Source organism: Suricata suricatta, chromosome 7 (assembly GCF_006229205.1).
Source record: "Suricata suricatta isolate VVHF042 chromosome 7, meerkat_22Aug2017_6uvM2_HiC, whole genome shotgun sequence".
Classification (NCBI taxonomy): Eukaryota; Metazoa; Chordata; class Mammalia; order Carnivora; family Herpestidae; genus Suricata; species Suricata suricatta.
Genome location: NC_043706.1, coordinates 38,989,691 through 39,002,947, shown reverse-complemented (window position 1 = coordinate 39,002,947; position 13,257 = coordinate 38,989,691). Strand labels below are relative to the sequence as shown.

Genomic DNA, 13,257 nt, shown 5'->3' with positions numbered 1-13,257 from the left:
GCACCTGGTACAGAGTGAGTGCTGGGAATTCAGTGGCTGCTGCTATTATTGGTGAGACTGGAAGGACTGGGGATGGTGGGAGGAGGAGGGCGCAAGGTGTGACATCCGGTGGACAGAGAAGCTCTGTCCTTTTCTTTTGATGGTCTTATCTTTGGCTTCACCTTTTTCAATTGTAAGATACATAAAACATAAAAGTTACCCATGGCATTAGTAATTGGTTACCATCACATCACTGGCTTAAGTAACTTTTTCTTTTAACCAATCCTAATGTGCAGAAAAGTTGCAGAAATAGTACAGAGAACTCTCTAGAGCCTTCGCCCAGATTCACCGCGTTTCGTATTCTGCGACATTTGCTTTATTTGCTCCCTCCATCCTTAGACACGTTGTTTCTTCCTGACCGTGGACGAGTGAGCTGAGACAGTGTGACCGTCTGCCCCCAAACACTTCAGTGCGTGTACCCTAAGAGCAGAGACATTGTCTACACAATCACCGGGTTCAGGAATTTAATACTGATACGATACTATTATCTAATGCATGTTTATATCCTTATTGCCAGTTGTCTCGTTACTGTGCTTCATGGCACGCACTCCCCCCCCCCCCATCCCAGGATCCAGTTCAGGATCACACGCTGCACGTGGGTGTCACCTGCCAGCCCTCTTCCTAAGGGGGCGTTTCCGCAGTTCTGGGGTCTGGGAACTCAGCGCCCATGGAGGTGGATGAAGCCTACACCTGTGCATTTGCACACTGAGACACGGCGCCGTCCAAGCCAGTGCACTCAATGCCGGCTGCCTGGCTCTCCCTGTTGAAAAAACGGAGCTCGCCTTCTGGGTCTGTTTGTCTAGGATTAAGGTGAAAATGAGTTGGTAAAAGGGACAGCTGAGTGAGCCCCTGGGGCTCCATGGGCACGAGTGGGAAGCGTCAGGGCCAGCCCGGGTTGAGGGCTGCTGGACTCCGGCACGTGCGCCAAGGGGGTGAACAGCAGAGGGCCATGGCGCCTCGAGCAATGCAGCGAGGCAGTGGGCGTGTCCTGGGACCCCCATGGCTGGGGTTGGGGGGATCCTGAAGAGCCCGACTTCAGCCTGCACTGCTTTCCCAAGGCTGCTCACGAGGCAGCCCTCAGTCCTCTGGTGTTGGTAGTATAATGCATTTCCAGAATTCTTGAAGATCGAAGGGTAGGGTGTGCAGTAGTACCTATGACCCATAAAGTCCACCCATCTCCCTCTTCTACACATAATCCTACTTAGGCACCCAGGGTGACCCAGAAGGTGTTTCTAGGATTCCAGAAATATTTGATTGTTCGCAATTTTTTCACCTTCCTGGGAGAGAGGATTGGAAGACACAACCCTTCAACTAACACTGGCTTTACCGGGTTAGGAATATTATCTCATCTGATCCTCAGAATGCCTTCCAAAGGAGGAAATATTATCTCCATTTTATGAGCAAAGAACATGGGTGATCTGCAGAAAAGGTAAGTCGGGAGGCCTAGGTTTGTGCCCTGGGTCTGTTAAGGGATTTGACGTAACATAGCTAAGGCGCTTAGTGCCTGCACACAGTAGGTGCATAAATGATGGCTTGATATCGCTGCCACCACTGCTCAGTCAAGGTCACACCCCTGGCAAAATTCAGGGCACAAATGGAATCTAAAGCCTTTCTATGCTGAATCCCCATGTCTTTTTATTTTTCAATTATATTCAAAAGAGTAAACAGAAGCCTCAACCATGGCTTTTGAAGGTCTGGCTTCCACCTCATCAAAATCAGAGGGTACAAACTTGGTGAAGGTTAATTAGAGAGTCAGTGGTGTGTGTGTGTGTGTGTGTTGCATCTCAGAAGGTCTTGGGAGACAGTCCTCAGATGGGCTGCTGGCCCCCGTCCCTGCCCCTGGTTCGGATCACTGGGTTTACAAGCTGTGAAGAACAGATGTGTGTTGGCCATGTAAATCAAGGAGAGGCAGAAAAAATTTACCAAGAGGCAGACAAAAGATGGCGGCTCAAGGTTATTCCAGCTTCAGAATTCTCTGAGAATGAGAAGATGAGTTGTTTGTGCCCCCCAATGGCCAAAAGGTAGAGATTGCCCTTCGTAACCCAGGTTCTCGAGGATATTTTCAAAACATCTGTCTTGAATCTCCTGTCTTAGACATGAAGCTCTTAGGTCATTAAACTCAGAGCGTTAGCACCATTAGCCCATCAGTGAGTAACCACTTGACTTACTATGTGTCCAGCTTTGGGGGATTCCCAGAGGTCATAGTCCCTGGGCTACAAGGTCAACTTCTTCTCATTGGAGGAACAAGGGGGATATCGAGAGAGCAAACAAAAACCTCCCTTTCAGGGGCTTGGCTGTAGGTTCCTCCGAGCAGCATCAGGTCAGTGAGGGCTCCTGGTGACGCTTGCTGGGCTCACGTTTAACGGGCTTTCACTACATGCCAGGAGCAAGTGCTTTTTGTATATTGTGTCATGTACCCTCCCACCTGCCCTAGAATAGGAAAATTCTGTTTTTATCTCCACTCCATGGGCAGGGAAACTGAGACACAGCGAGCTTAGCAGCTGGCACAGTCATACAGCTAGTTGGTGGCAGGTCTGGAATTCAAATCCAGACAGTCTGGCCCCAAAGCCAGCGCCCTTAGCCCCATCACCTCTGCCATCCTCCTGGAGGCGCTCGGCTAATCCTTGAAGAATGAGATTTTAGAGAAACAAAACACCAAGGGACGGGAGCGCCACAGACGTGGGGTTGGTAGTACAGGTTGTGTGACTACAGACAACTTACGAAATATTTCCGAGCCTCAGTGTCCTCATCTGGTGAATGGGGATAGCACCTTCTTCATACAGTGGTGTGACGGAGATCATGTGTTTATAGCATAGAGCGAGGGGTATTGTTAGAAATGGAGGGTAGGAGGAGGGGCACAGCCTGACCAAGCATCCCAGGATGAACATGAACTCCTGTGTGCGGTTTGGAAATAAAAGCTGGCTGGGAGGCGTGAGGCCAGGCTGTCGAGGGCCTTGGAAGCTACCAGAAAGTGTGCCACAGCTCTTCAAAGCACAGGTGTGTGTGGACTTTGTTGATGTATGGAAATGTGTGTTTGGGGTGAAAAAATAGAATGCAAACTAGTATGTACAAACTGACAGCTGTGCACACACATCACGGTCTGTTAGGCTTAAGATCAGAAGGGCATCCGCGGTGCTTACATATTCCAGTTCACCACTTTTCAGTAATTTATTTTCCTGTAAATACCTAATGAAAACCGAGAGTGAATAGGAGGCCAGGCTGAGGAGTTTGGCTTTTAAGTTGTGGACATGCACGAAGGTGCAAGGCAGATTCATTTGTTTTGTTTTAACTGAGATGGAATTCATGGTCAGTCAGTTCTCATTATTTGCAGGTTCTGTATCTGCTAATTCGCCCGCTCGCTCAAATGGACTTGTAGCCCCCGAAGTAGTACTCAAGACACTTTGGACATGTGCACAGCTGTGAAAAATTGGAGTCACCTGATGCACACGGTCCCAGCTGAGATAAACAAGACACTTTGCCTTCCGGCTTCAGCTCTCATACTGTAAATAAGTGTCCTTTGCTCTAGAGTGCCATATTTTTCACATTTCTTTGCTTTTAGTTGATTTTACTATTTAAAATGGTCCCCAAGCATAGCGCCCATGTGCTAACATTCCAAAGTGCAAGAAAGCTGTGATGTGCCTTACAGAGAAAATGCGTATGTATGTTACATAGACAAGCTTTGTTCAGGCTTGAGTTATACTGCTGTCGGCTCTGAGTTTAATGTCAACGAGTCAGCAAAAAGTTAAATAAGGTGTCTTTAAACAGAGGCACACATCAAGTAAGGTTATGTATTGATTGGTTGATGAGAATGCTGTGATGGAAATTTGCAGGAAACTAATCTGTATTTCCCTTGGGGCATTGGTTCTGCATTTTCTTTCTTTCTTTTTTAAGGGGAGAGAGGGCGTCTAAGAATCTGAAGCAGGCTCTAGGCTCTGAGCTGTCAGCACAGAGCCCGACGTGGAGTTTGAACCCACAAGGTGTGAGATCATGACTTGAGCCGAAGTCTGATACTTAACTGACGGAGCCACCCGGGTGCCCCAGATTTGGCATTTTCTAATTCAGTGTTTGAAGCAACTTTATGGACCATAATTTGAGCAAATAATAACAAGACTCTCCTGTACATAAGATTCATCCTTTTAAATTAGCCCTTTTATGTATGAGTATATTCACAACCATCACTGTCACTGCTGATTTTCCAGCAGTAAAATGACCTCCGAGAGCAGCATGTTAAGAATTATTTATTCGTCTGTCTTTCCCAGTTCCCTGATCTCTCTGCCCTCTTTCAGAATGCCCAGGAGAACCATGGACTGGCTGTGCCCACCCCTTCTGTCCCAAGAGACTTCGCAGACAAAGAAGTGACAGGTAAGAGGATGGTGGGCTTGGGGCTTGTCCATCTTTCTTTCCTCCTTTGGTCCAAGCATCTGGCCCACCCCAGCTGGTGGTAAAGCTGGAGCCCCCAGGCCTCTTGGCTGCTGGCTGCAGCGAGTGGGGGCTGAGGAGAGCCAAGGTTGGCTATGGCCAGTTCCTGTGGGGGAGGATGGTGAGGGCAACACCAGAGCAGGGTAAAGTTCGGCAGGAAGTGGTGGAAAGAAGCCCAGAGTCAGACCTATCTGGCTTTCAATCCCAGCCCCCCTCCTCCTCCTCCCCCCTCCCACACAGATGAGCTTTGCTCCCTTCAGGCAAATCACTTAACCCCTCGAACTTCTGGGTCTGCAAATGAGCCATGGCAAACCTAATGCCAGTTCTGGAGGCAGCAGCGAGGTACTGGATGGGACATTGGTCACTTATTGTCATTCTGAGGCCCAAAACCCACCAATGACTTCCCATGATGCTCAAAGCAAAGGTGCTTGCCAGGACTTCCTGAATCTGGCCTCACCTGGCCTCCTCGCCTGCTTTCTCTCCCCATCTCACACTGCTCCGGCCAACCTGCTATCTTTGTTGCCCTTCAACACCCTCCCATTTGCACCCGGGGTCTCTGCACTGCGGTTCCCTCCGCCTCGCTGCCCTTCCCCTGTACATGCATACAGCTCCCTCCTGCCCGCACACCCTCTGTGCTCAGATGCCAGCTTCTCAGTGAGGTCTCCTCTGACCACCCTATTCCAAGTGTCCCCCCTGCACTGCTGGGCTGTCCCCACGCATCACTCATCATCTGATGTGGCAATAATTTACGGATATATTATGTTCATTGTTTGCCTTATCGTCCCATTAAAACATAAGCTTCAGGGGCGCCTGGGTGGCTCAGCCAGTTAAGCGTCCAACTTCAGCTCAGGTCATGATCTCACGGTTCATGAGTTCGAGCCCCCATCAGGCTCTGTACTGACAGCTCAGAGCCTGCTTGGGATTTTCTCTCTCCCTCTCTCTCTGCCCCTACCCTGCTTGCATGCTTTCTCTCAAAATAAATAAATAAGCTTTATATATTAAAAAAGAAAAAGAGTAAGCTCCAGGACGGCCAGTATTTTGATTACTTTTGTTTTGCTTGCACTGCTGTCTCTCAGCTCCTACCACTTGGGTGTTTATTGAATATTCACTTTCCCTCTTCCCCACTCCCGGTGTTTTTTTTTTTTTTTCTTGAAGTCAGACTGCAGGGAGGAGCTCTTCAGGGCTGCACATTCCTTGGGTTTGTGCTACAAACTGAGAGGAGGGAGGCAGAGGACGGCCCCCTAAGAGAGAAGTAAGCAGGCCTCCTGGTGGCCTGCAGACTCAGGGGGAGGGGGGCTGGGAGGGGTGAGGGGCTGGGGACCAGGTCCAGGAAGGGAGGGGTGTGAGGTGCTGGGGCCAGAGATTCTCAGCATCCGTCTAGTGCCCGGGGTGGTCCAGAGCACCTTCTTGCCACATACCCCATTTTCCCGCAGGCCAGAATCTGTTCCAGAAGCTCTCTGTGAGGCGTAAAGCTGGGTTCTAGGTAGACTCGGGATCTTTGGAAAGCGAGAGTTGCTTGGGCATGATGTTCCCTCCTATGAGTCTTTCACCCACAACTTTCTACTGAGAAGGTCTCCAGGCCCCTGACCCACGACTTCCTGCTTTCCTCCCACTTTTCCTGTCTTACATCCTAAAAGTTAAGTGCAGATGGTACTAATCATAGCAGTCACCATTCATAAAGTGCCTACTATGGGCCTAGCACCATGGTAAGCCCTTCACATATCTTCACACGAGTCCTCTCATGAATCCTCCCAATAGCTTCATGTGGTAAGGATGGACATTGTGCCCATTTTATAGATGATGAGATTGAGGCTCAGCAAGGTTAGCTAGTGTGTCCAAGGTCACACGTCTGGTTAAAGTGGTAGGGCTGAGGGGTACCTGGGTGTCTCAGTTGGTTGAGTGTCTGACTTCGCCTCAGGTCATGATCTCACAGTTCATGGGTTGGAGCCCCGCATCAGGCTCTGTGCTGACAGCTCAGAACCCGGAGCTTGCTTTGGATTCTATATCTCCCTCTCTCTCTGACCCTCCCCTGCTGGCACTGTCTCTCTCTATCTCTCAAAAATAAATAAAAAACATTAAAAAAAAAACCCTTTTTTTAAGTGGTGGGGCTGGGATTTGAACCCTGGCCTTTCTGGCTTTGCATCAGCCAAGGCCCCCGTGAGAAACAAACAGTGCACTCAAAGGGGATAACCAAAGAGTTTAATGGAGGGGTGATATGCAATGGGGTGGGCAGGGCTTGGGGACGGGTGTGGGTGGGGACACCAGCCCCAGAGCCCGAGGGAGCAGTGGGAGCTACTCCTATATCTCTGAGCTGTGGGATGAGGCTAACCTGACAGGAAAGCAGCCTTTGGCGACTGTGGCCCGTCAAGAAGGGAGCTGGGGACCAATACCCTGGCCTCTCTGCACGCACCCTCTGATCTGCCAACAGCTCCCATTGGCTGAACCCACCTGGAGCCGGAGGATAAGGCAGCCGCCGGCCCAGAGCAGGGCAGGGGGGAGTGAAACCGTCGCAGAATATTCAGTACAGAGGCCGTGTCCTGGATAGGCAGGGGCCCCTCCCTGGAAAGGAGAGGCTCACTGCCAGGACAGTTCCGGAGACCAGAGACACTGCTGCTCCCTCGCTTGGGGTTCAGGAGGAAAGGCATGAAACCCGCCAGCTACTGTCTGGGGTGCCGCCCTGCCCTGGGCACACAGACATGGGCAAGGCTGGTTGGCCTCACGGCCCCCTGTTCTTTGCTTCTCCCTTCCTTCAGGTACCAGCCCACTCGTCAACGGCAACCTCCGACTGTACAGCTCTGTGGGTGACCTGAGGCCGGGGCACTATGGGCAGGACCCACTCATCCCCCCACCTCCCCCAGGCCCAGCCCCGGGGCCACCCCCAGGCATTGCGCAACCTCGAGAGGAGTCCCCCCCACCTCCACCTTCCATGGCTCCCCCACCACCTCCCCTTCTGCTGGAACCCCCACCCCCACCCAGCACGGCCCCACCTCCCCCCCCAGTACTGGGGCCCCAGGCCCCCATATTCACCCTTTCCTCCCCGTCCACACCCACCCCTCCTGACTTCATTCCTCCGGCCCCGCCCTTGGCCTCTCTAGCCCCACCTCCACCCCCTTTGTCGGCCCCAGCACCCCCAGCATCTCCTCATACAACGGTGACTCGCTTCTTTCCCCCTGGGGGCGTCACCAAGTGGAAATCAGAGGTAGCGCTGAATGGCAGGCAGCCAGACACCCCCAGAACCAGCCCCCCGCAGAGCCCAGCTGAGCCAAAGGGGAGCTTACTGAGGCCTAAGCCAGAGCCCCACCTCACTTTCCCCCGCTCATTCAAGGTGCCTCCCCCAACCCCAGTCAGGACTTCATCCATCCCAGCTCAGGAAGCACAGGGGCCTCCTCCAGAGGAGGAAGAGACCACCAAGAAAGCCCCCAATCGACTCCCACTGCCTCCCAGCTTCCACATCCGTCCCGCTTCCCAGGTCTACCCAGACAGGGCGCCTGAGCCAGACTGCCCAGGGGGGCTCAGGGCTGCAGCCCCGGCCAGCCCTCGGCTGGGCCAGTCCCAGTCCCCGACTGAGGAACGTGCTGCAACGCCCCCACCAGCCCCTCCTCTTCCCACTCCTGCACCCCCACTCCCTCCCCCAGCACCGCCACTTCCCCCAGCTGCCCCTCCCTTGCCCCCTGCTGAGAAGGCAGCCCCTCCACCTTCTAGGTTGACGAAAAGCCCCAAATCCAGCCCTCCGGCCCCCAAACCCAAACCTAACCCCCCCAGCCCGGAGGACACAGAGGCTTTGGAGCCCGTGGACTGGCGGGATCCCAGCCAGATGGAAAAGCTGCGGAGTGAGCTGGCAGCCTACCTCTGTGGCTCCAGGAGGGAGGACCGATTTGTGGGTCACCGGGCTGGCCGGACAGCGGCTTCTCAGGAAAAGGAGGGCAAGAAGGGCCCCAGCCTGCCGGAGAAAGAGGCGCCCCCCAGCCTGCCAGAGAAGGAGGCGCCCCCCAGCCTGCCCGGGAAAGAGGCGCCCCCCAGCCTGCCAGAGAAGGAGGCGCCCCCCAGCCTGCCCGGGAAAGAGGCACCCCCCAGCCTGCCCGAGAAGGAGATCCTCCCCAATGTTCCCCAGAAGAGTCCCTCCAGTCTGCCGGCAGCGAAGGCTGCTGCCACCAGCCTGACCCTCCCCCCTGTGGACTATGTCCCCCAAGACGCCCCAGCTCCCAGTGTCCGGCAGATCCGGAGTGAGCTGGAGGCCCGCCTCTCCTCAACAGCAGAGAAGGACGCCAAGCCCAGCATAGGGTCTCTGCCACCCAAACCTCGGCTAGAAGCGGGAAGACTCTTTGAACATAGGGCTGATAATGGCAAATTCTCTAAGCCTGTGGCCAAGAATCTGCCGCCTCCATCCGCCACCCCTCTGCCAACCACACCACTTCAGTTCAAAGCTACGTCTGTGCCGGCTACACCACCTAAGCCCACACCTGGACCGGCCACACCACCCAAGGTCACACCAGAGCCAGCCACACCACCCAAGGTCATGCCTGCACCAGCCATGCCACCCAAGGTCACGCTGGGGCCAGCCACACTATCTGCAGCCACGACTGTACCCACCACATCATCCGAGCTGACAGAGAAAAACCTGGTCCCTGCTGGGCAGTGGGAGAAGCCAAAACCCCAAGAACTTACAGTGCCCCCGCAGACAGAGGCAGAAGGGCACCCCTCAGAGGCCAGCAAGCCTCCTACACTGGGAGCCCTCTCATCTCCAGCCCTTCCACCAAAGAGATCCCCTGGCGGCGAAGAGGTGGCATTTCCCTACAAGCCCCACCGCAGCCAGAAAAGCTCTGGGCAAGAGGCTGCTGTGGCAATGGCCCCGCTGGCCACGGGTTCGGCTGGAGGGTCAGGGGAACCCGTGGAGGTGAAGGAGCCCCAGGGGCTGCCAGCCAAACCCCCAACCTCAGCCCCGCCTGCTGAGGAACTGCTCAGGCACCCGGTGACCGGGGAGGTGGTGCAGCCAGGCTCCCCGATGGCTCTGCTCCTTGCGGCCAGGCAAAGGGCACAGAAGGGGAGGCCAGGAGGGGCCGCCCTGGGCCGGTCCTCCCTGCCAGGAAGTCTCCGAGGCCATGGCAGCCAGTCCCCAACAGGCTCTGACAGCATCTTCCACAAGGAGGGCCGGCCCAACTCCTTCACTGTGGTCCCCAAGTCACCCAAGGAGGCCGAGAAGGACCCCCAGCCAGCCTCCTCAGCACAGCCTACGGTACCCAGTCAGTGGCAGCCCCAGCCCCCAGGAAACCCAGAGGGCATTGAGCCAAACCACAGACACAACGGGACAAAGGCGGAGGGAAAGCCGGCATCCTCCATCCTCCCCCAGGGCCGCCTCCTGCCCAAATCCTTCTCTACCCCTCCTTCTCCTTCATGCAAGAGGGAGGAAGAGGACGACGATGGGGAGTTCCACTTTGAGGTCATCCCCCCGCCGCCAGAGTTCAGCAACGACCCAGAGCCCCCCGCCCCGGCCCTCCAGTATCTGGGTCGCCGGGGATCGCCTCCCCGGAACAACTTCTTAGACTTGGGGCAGGCCTTGGCGCCTCAGGGCTTCTCGCGCTTTCCAGCCGGGGCGCACCACGCCGGGGCCGGGGCCGGGAGCCTGCAACGCTTCTCCGGAGGGGGCCGGTCGCTCATCAAGAAGCGCCTGTATGTCGGGGAGCCCCAGCGCAACCCCGGGCAGCCCCGCGGCGGCACTGGCCGCAGCCTGAGCTCCCCCAACTGCTTTGGGCCGCTGCCGGGGGGCCCGGAAATGCGGCGCGTCAACTCGGCGGGCCGCGCGCCCCCTGGCGGCCTGCACGCGCGGAGGCTGTCCAAGGAGGGCACGGCTCGCGGGGAGGTCAAGTTCAAGGCGCCTGGCGGAGACTACAGCTTCTCCCCTGCGGCTGGCAGGTGAGTTGGGAGTGGGGCGAAAAACGGACCTGGGGTGGGAAGCCAGATGAGGGAAGGGTCCGCCCTCGGGCTGCAGGGAAGCCCACCAGGCCACGGCCACCAGTGGGGGGCCATTGGGTTGTCTCCTCTCTGGCTACCTGGACAGAGAAAGGAACACTAGGAGCACTTTACCATGTTCTCTCTTTCCCCATCTTCCTGCCTTCCTTACCAGCTAGCTCCCCCCTCTTCTGCCTCTTCGTTCCCACCCCACAAGGGCTCAGGGTTTCAAGGGAAGAGTGGTGTGGGCGGAGACCTGAGTGGTCCTTGGGTGTGGGGATTTCCCAGCAACAGAGAAGGATCCAGACCCAGGCCAGGAGTGAAGAATCCTGAATAAAAGGGTACTAAGCAAGTATTCTGTCATCAGCCAAGCCTAGATGGGAGGAGGAGCCGCGTGTATGTTGAATCAATGCTGGTGGGCTAGGGTCCCACCCTGTCCCCCGGAGCTCTTGTGGGCAGATGCCATAGCACTGAGCCCCATCTTTCCCTCTTGTGCCTGGAAGGGGATGGGAGGGCTGTTGGTTAACCAGCTGCAGCTATTAACCTCACCTCTGTCCTGCTCCCCCACCCCAGGTCTCCCCACAGCACCCCCCACTATGGAAGCCCCATCAATACATTCACCGTGAGGCCCGGGACCCGCCATCCTATCTCCTATGCCTACTCGGGGAACCACTGGAAAGCCCCATCCTGAGCCCAGGGTGTTCTCAGCTCTACTCCAAGGGGTCAGATCTGGACACTTGTTTTTTCGGGGGTGGGAGGGATGCAACAGGTGTTAGACAGCCTGACTTAGACAAGACAGAGTCTTTGTTACCCGAACACAGATGGACAACAAGTGAGAAGCCGTGGAAAGATGAAGAGTGGGCTTCTGTTTCCCAAAGCGCTGGCGTGGCTGTGGACTGCATGCGGGGAGGGGAGGGAGAAGGAGGGAGGAAAGGAGGAACCTTTAAGGGCCTGGAGCCTGAGTTTCCACTATCTGGCACTGTTTGCATTAGCAAGACTTAACTTCAAGCAGTTTTACAAGCATGGCCTCCAGAACAGGTCCTAGAAGCCAGGGGTGGGGCACTAACTCTGAATAGGAATCCATCCCAATGCCTGTCATTGTCTGTCCGGTGCTCCCTGAGGGCTGGGGCCCAGCTCCCTCTGGGTAGGGGTATGGGGCACTACACACTGAGCCCCTTAACCTCCACCAGTCCACCGTTTGCCACCCCAGGAGGTGATGCCTAGGGTCCTAGCATAGAAGCCATATTGCAGCAGGCCAAGGAAGGTGCACACATGAGCTGCGGAGCAGGTACTGGAACAGGGTTCTTTGCATTGGCCAAGGGCAGGGCTAGCAGGGTTGATGGCTTCTTTTCCCTGGCCCTGGCCCTCTCTACAGGGAAGCCTGGAGAGAGATGATCCAGGCAGCCATGATTTGGGGGATTGGGCCCAAGGAGTCAGAAAGCCTGGGGAGCTGGACCCCAATGCCTCATAAGGCCAGAACCCATTTGGGATTTGGAGGGGGGCATCCTACCCAACCACCCCTCCCAATCCTGACACTACAGGTCCCCAATATTATTGAGACTTCAAAATGAGTAGTGAAGATGCTGGAAGATGGGGAGTGGGAGGCGGCAGAGGTGGGAAGTCCCAGACCCGATTTTTTGGGAGCAGCCAAGGAAGGCTGGCTCAGGAAGGAGGAAGGGCAGGGAGTGGCCAACCTCAGAGGAACATCAGGACATCCAGGAAGCAGCACCCTGTGGGGGCACCACGTTGGACACTTAGGACTTGAGATCAGCAGTCTAGATACAGGGGTGGGGGCAGCAAGGAAGAGCCACTTCAGGGAAGGAGAGCCCAGGCCCCCTGATGGTTCAGGATCTGGTTACCTGTGTTCAAGAAGCGGACCTCACCGCAGATCAGCACCGGCCCTGTGTGTATGTATGTATTTTCCCTGTATGATGTTTTATAAGTTCACTAACTTATCTGCTGTGCGTGGGCTCCCAGCTGTATATTGCCCTGGACTAGGAGGGGAAGGACTGGCTGTCACTTGGCTTGGGAAATAAACAGGCCAGTGGGGACTGGCCTCAGCTCTGTGGCTGTGGCTTGGTGACTCAGAGCTACCTCGGTGTGATGAAAGGCTGGGAGTGCTCTGCTGGGGAAGCCCAAGCACCGGGAGGTATCTGGCTGGGTGAGCCATTTTGTGGGGCCCACACTTTCTCTTCTGACCTTTAGGTTCTCACGTTCTTGAAATCCTTCAAGGGGAAGAAGCAGAGCTAAAGTCTGGTGATAGCAAACTGTGACCTTAAGAAGCAAGTCTCCTTGACTCTCTGAACATCAGTTTCTTTTTCTGTATAATGGGCATGATGATAGCAAATACCTAATAAGGCTGTTGCGGAGATTAGGAACAGTCATGCATTCGTTAACGAGTGTTTGAGTGACTACTGGTAGTAAGCGCCATGCTTAGCGTGGATATGCATGACTCCTGCTCAGGGCAAGTCTGGTGGAGGAGAGAGGGGATAAAAAGAACACCCAGAAGCATCACATATTGTAATAAGCGGCAGCAGGGAAAGAAACAGGGCGTGCAAGAATAACCGGAGGGTAGGGAGACGGTGGGTTTACTTTAACCGGGTGGTCAGGGAGGGGTGACATTTATGCCACTTTTGGCAAAGCGCCCAGTGAGTGTTTGGCAGTCCGTGGTTATTCAGTAAATTGCATTTTTGGCTGGTGACTGCCTTACATTTGTGTGGGCCTTTCCATAGTTCCTCCGCAAAGCTTCGATATGGTGTCTTGAACTTTTGCCGAAAACAGAGCCGAGTGGTCTCTCGAGACTGTGTTGAGAGAGTTGTGTTTCCTCCTCTGCCTGAGTCTTTGGTGGCAGGT

General features: G+C 55.1%; 1 protein-coding gene across 1 annotated transcript in view; it reads left to right on the top strand.

Annotated features, from left to right (window-relative positions):
- The window catches only part of C7H6orf132 (chromosome 7 C6orf132 homolog), a 33,522-nt gene extending 21,043 nt beyond the window's left edge, over positions 1-12,479 (top strand). Inside the window, exons 3-5 of the mRNA XM_029945520.1 lie at positions 4,326-4,401; positions 7,212-10,368; positions 10,978-12,479. Coding sequence (XP_029801380.1) covers positions 4,326-4,401; positions 7,212-10,368; positions 10,978-11,095 — 3,351 coding nt within the window. The 3' untranslated portion in view covers positions 11,096-12,479. The remainder of the gene's footprint in view (positions 1-4,325; positions 4,402-7,211; positions 10,369-10,977) is intronic.
- Positions 12,480-13,257: the final 778 nt, after the last annotated feature.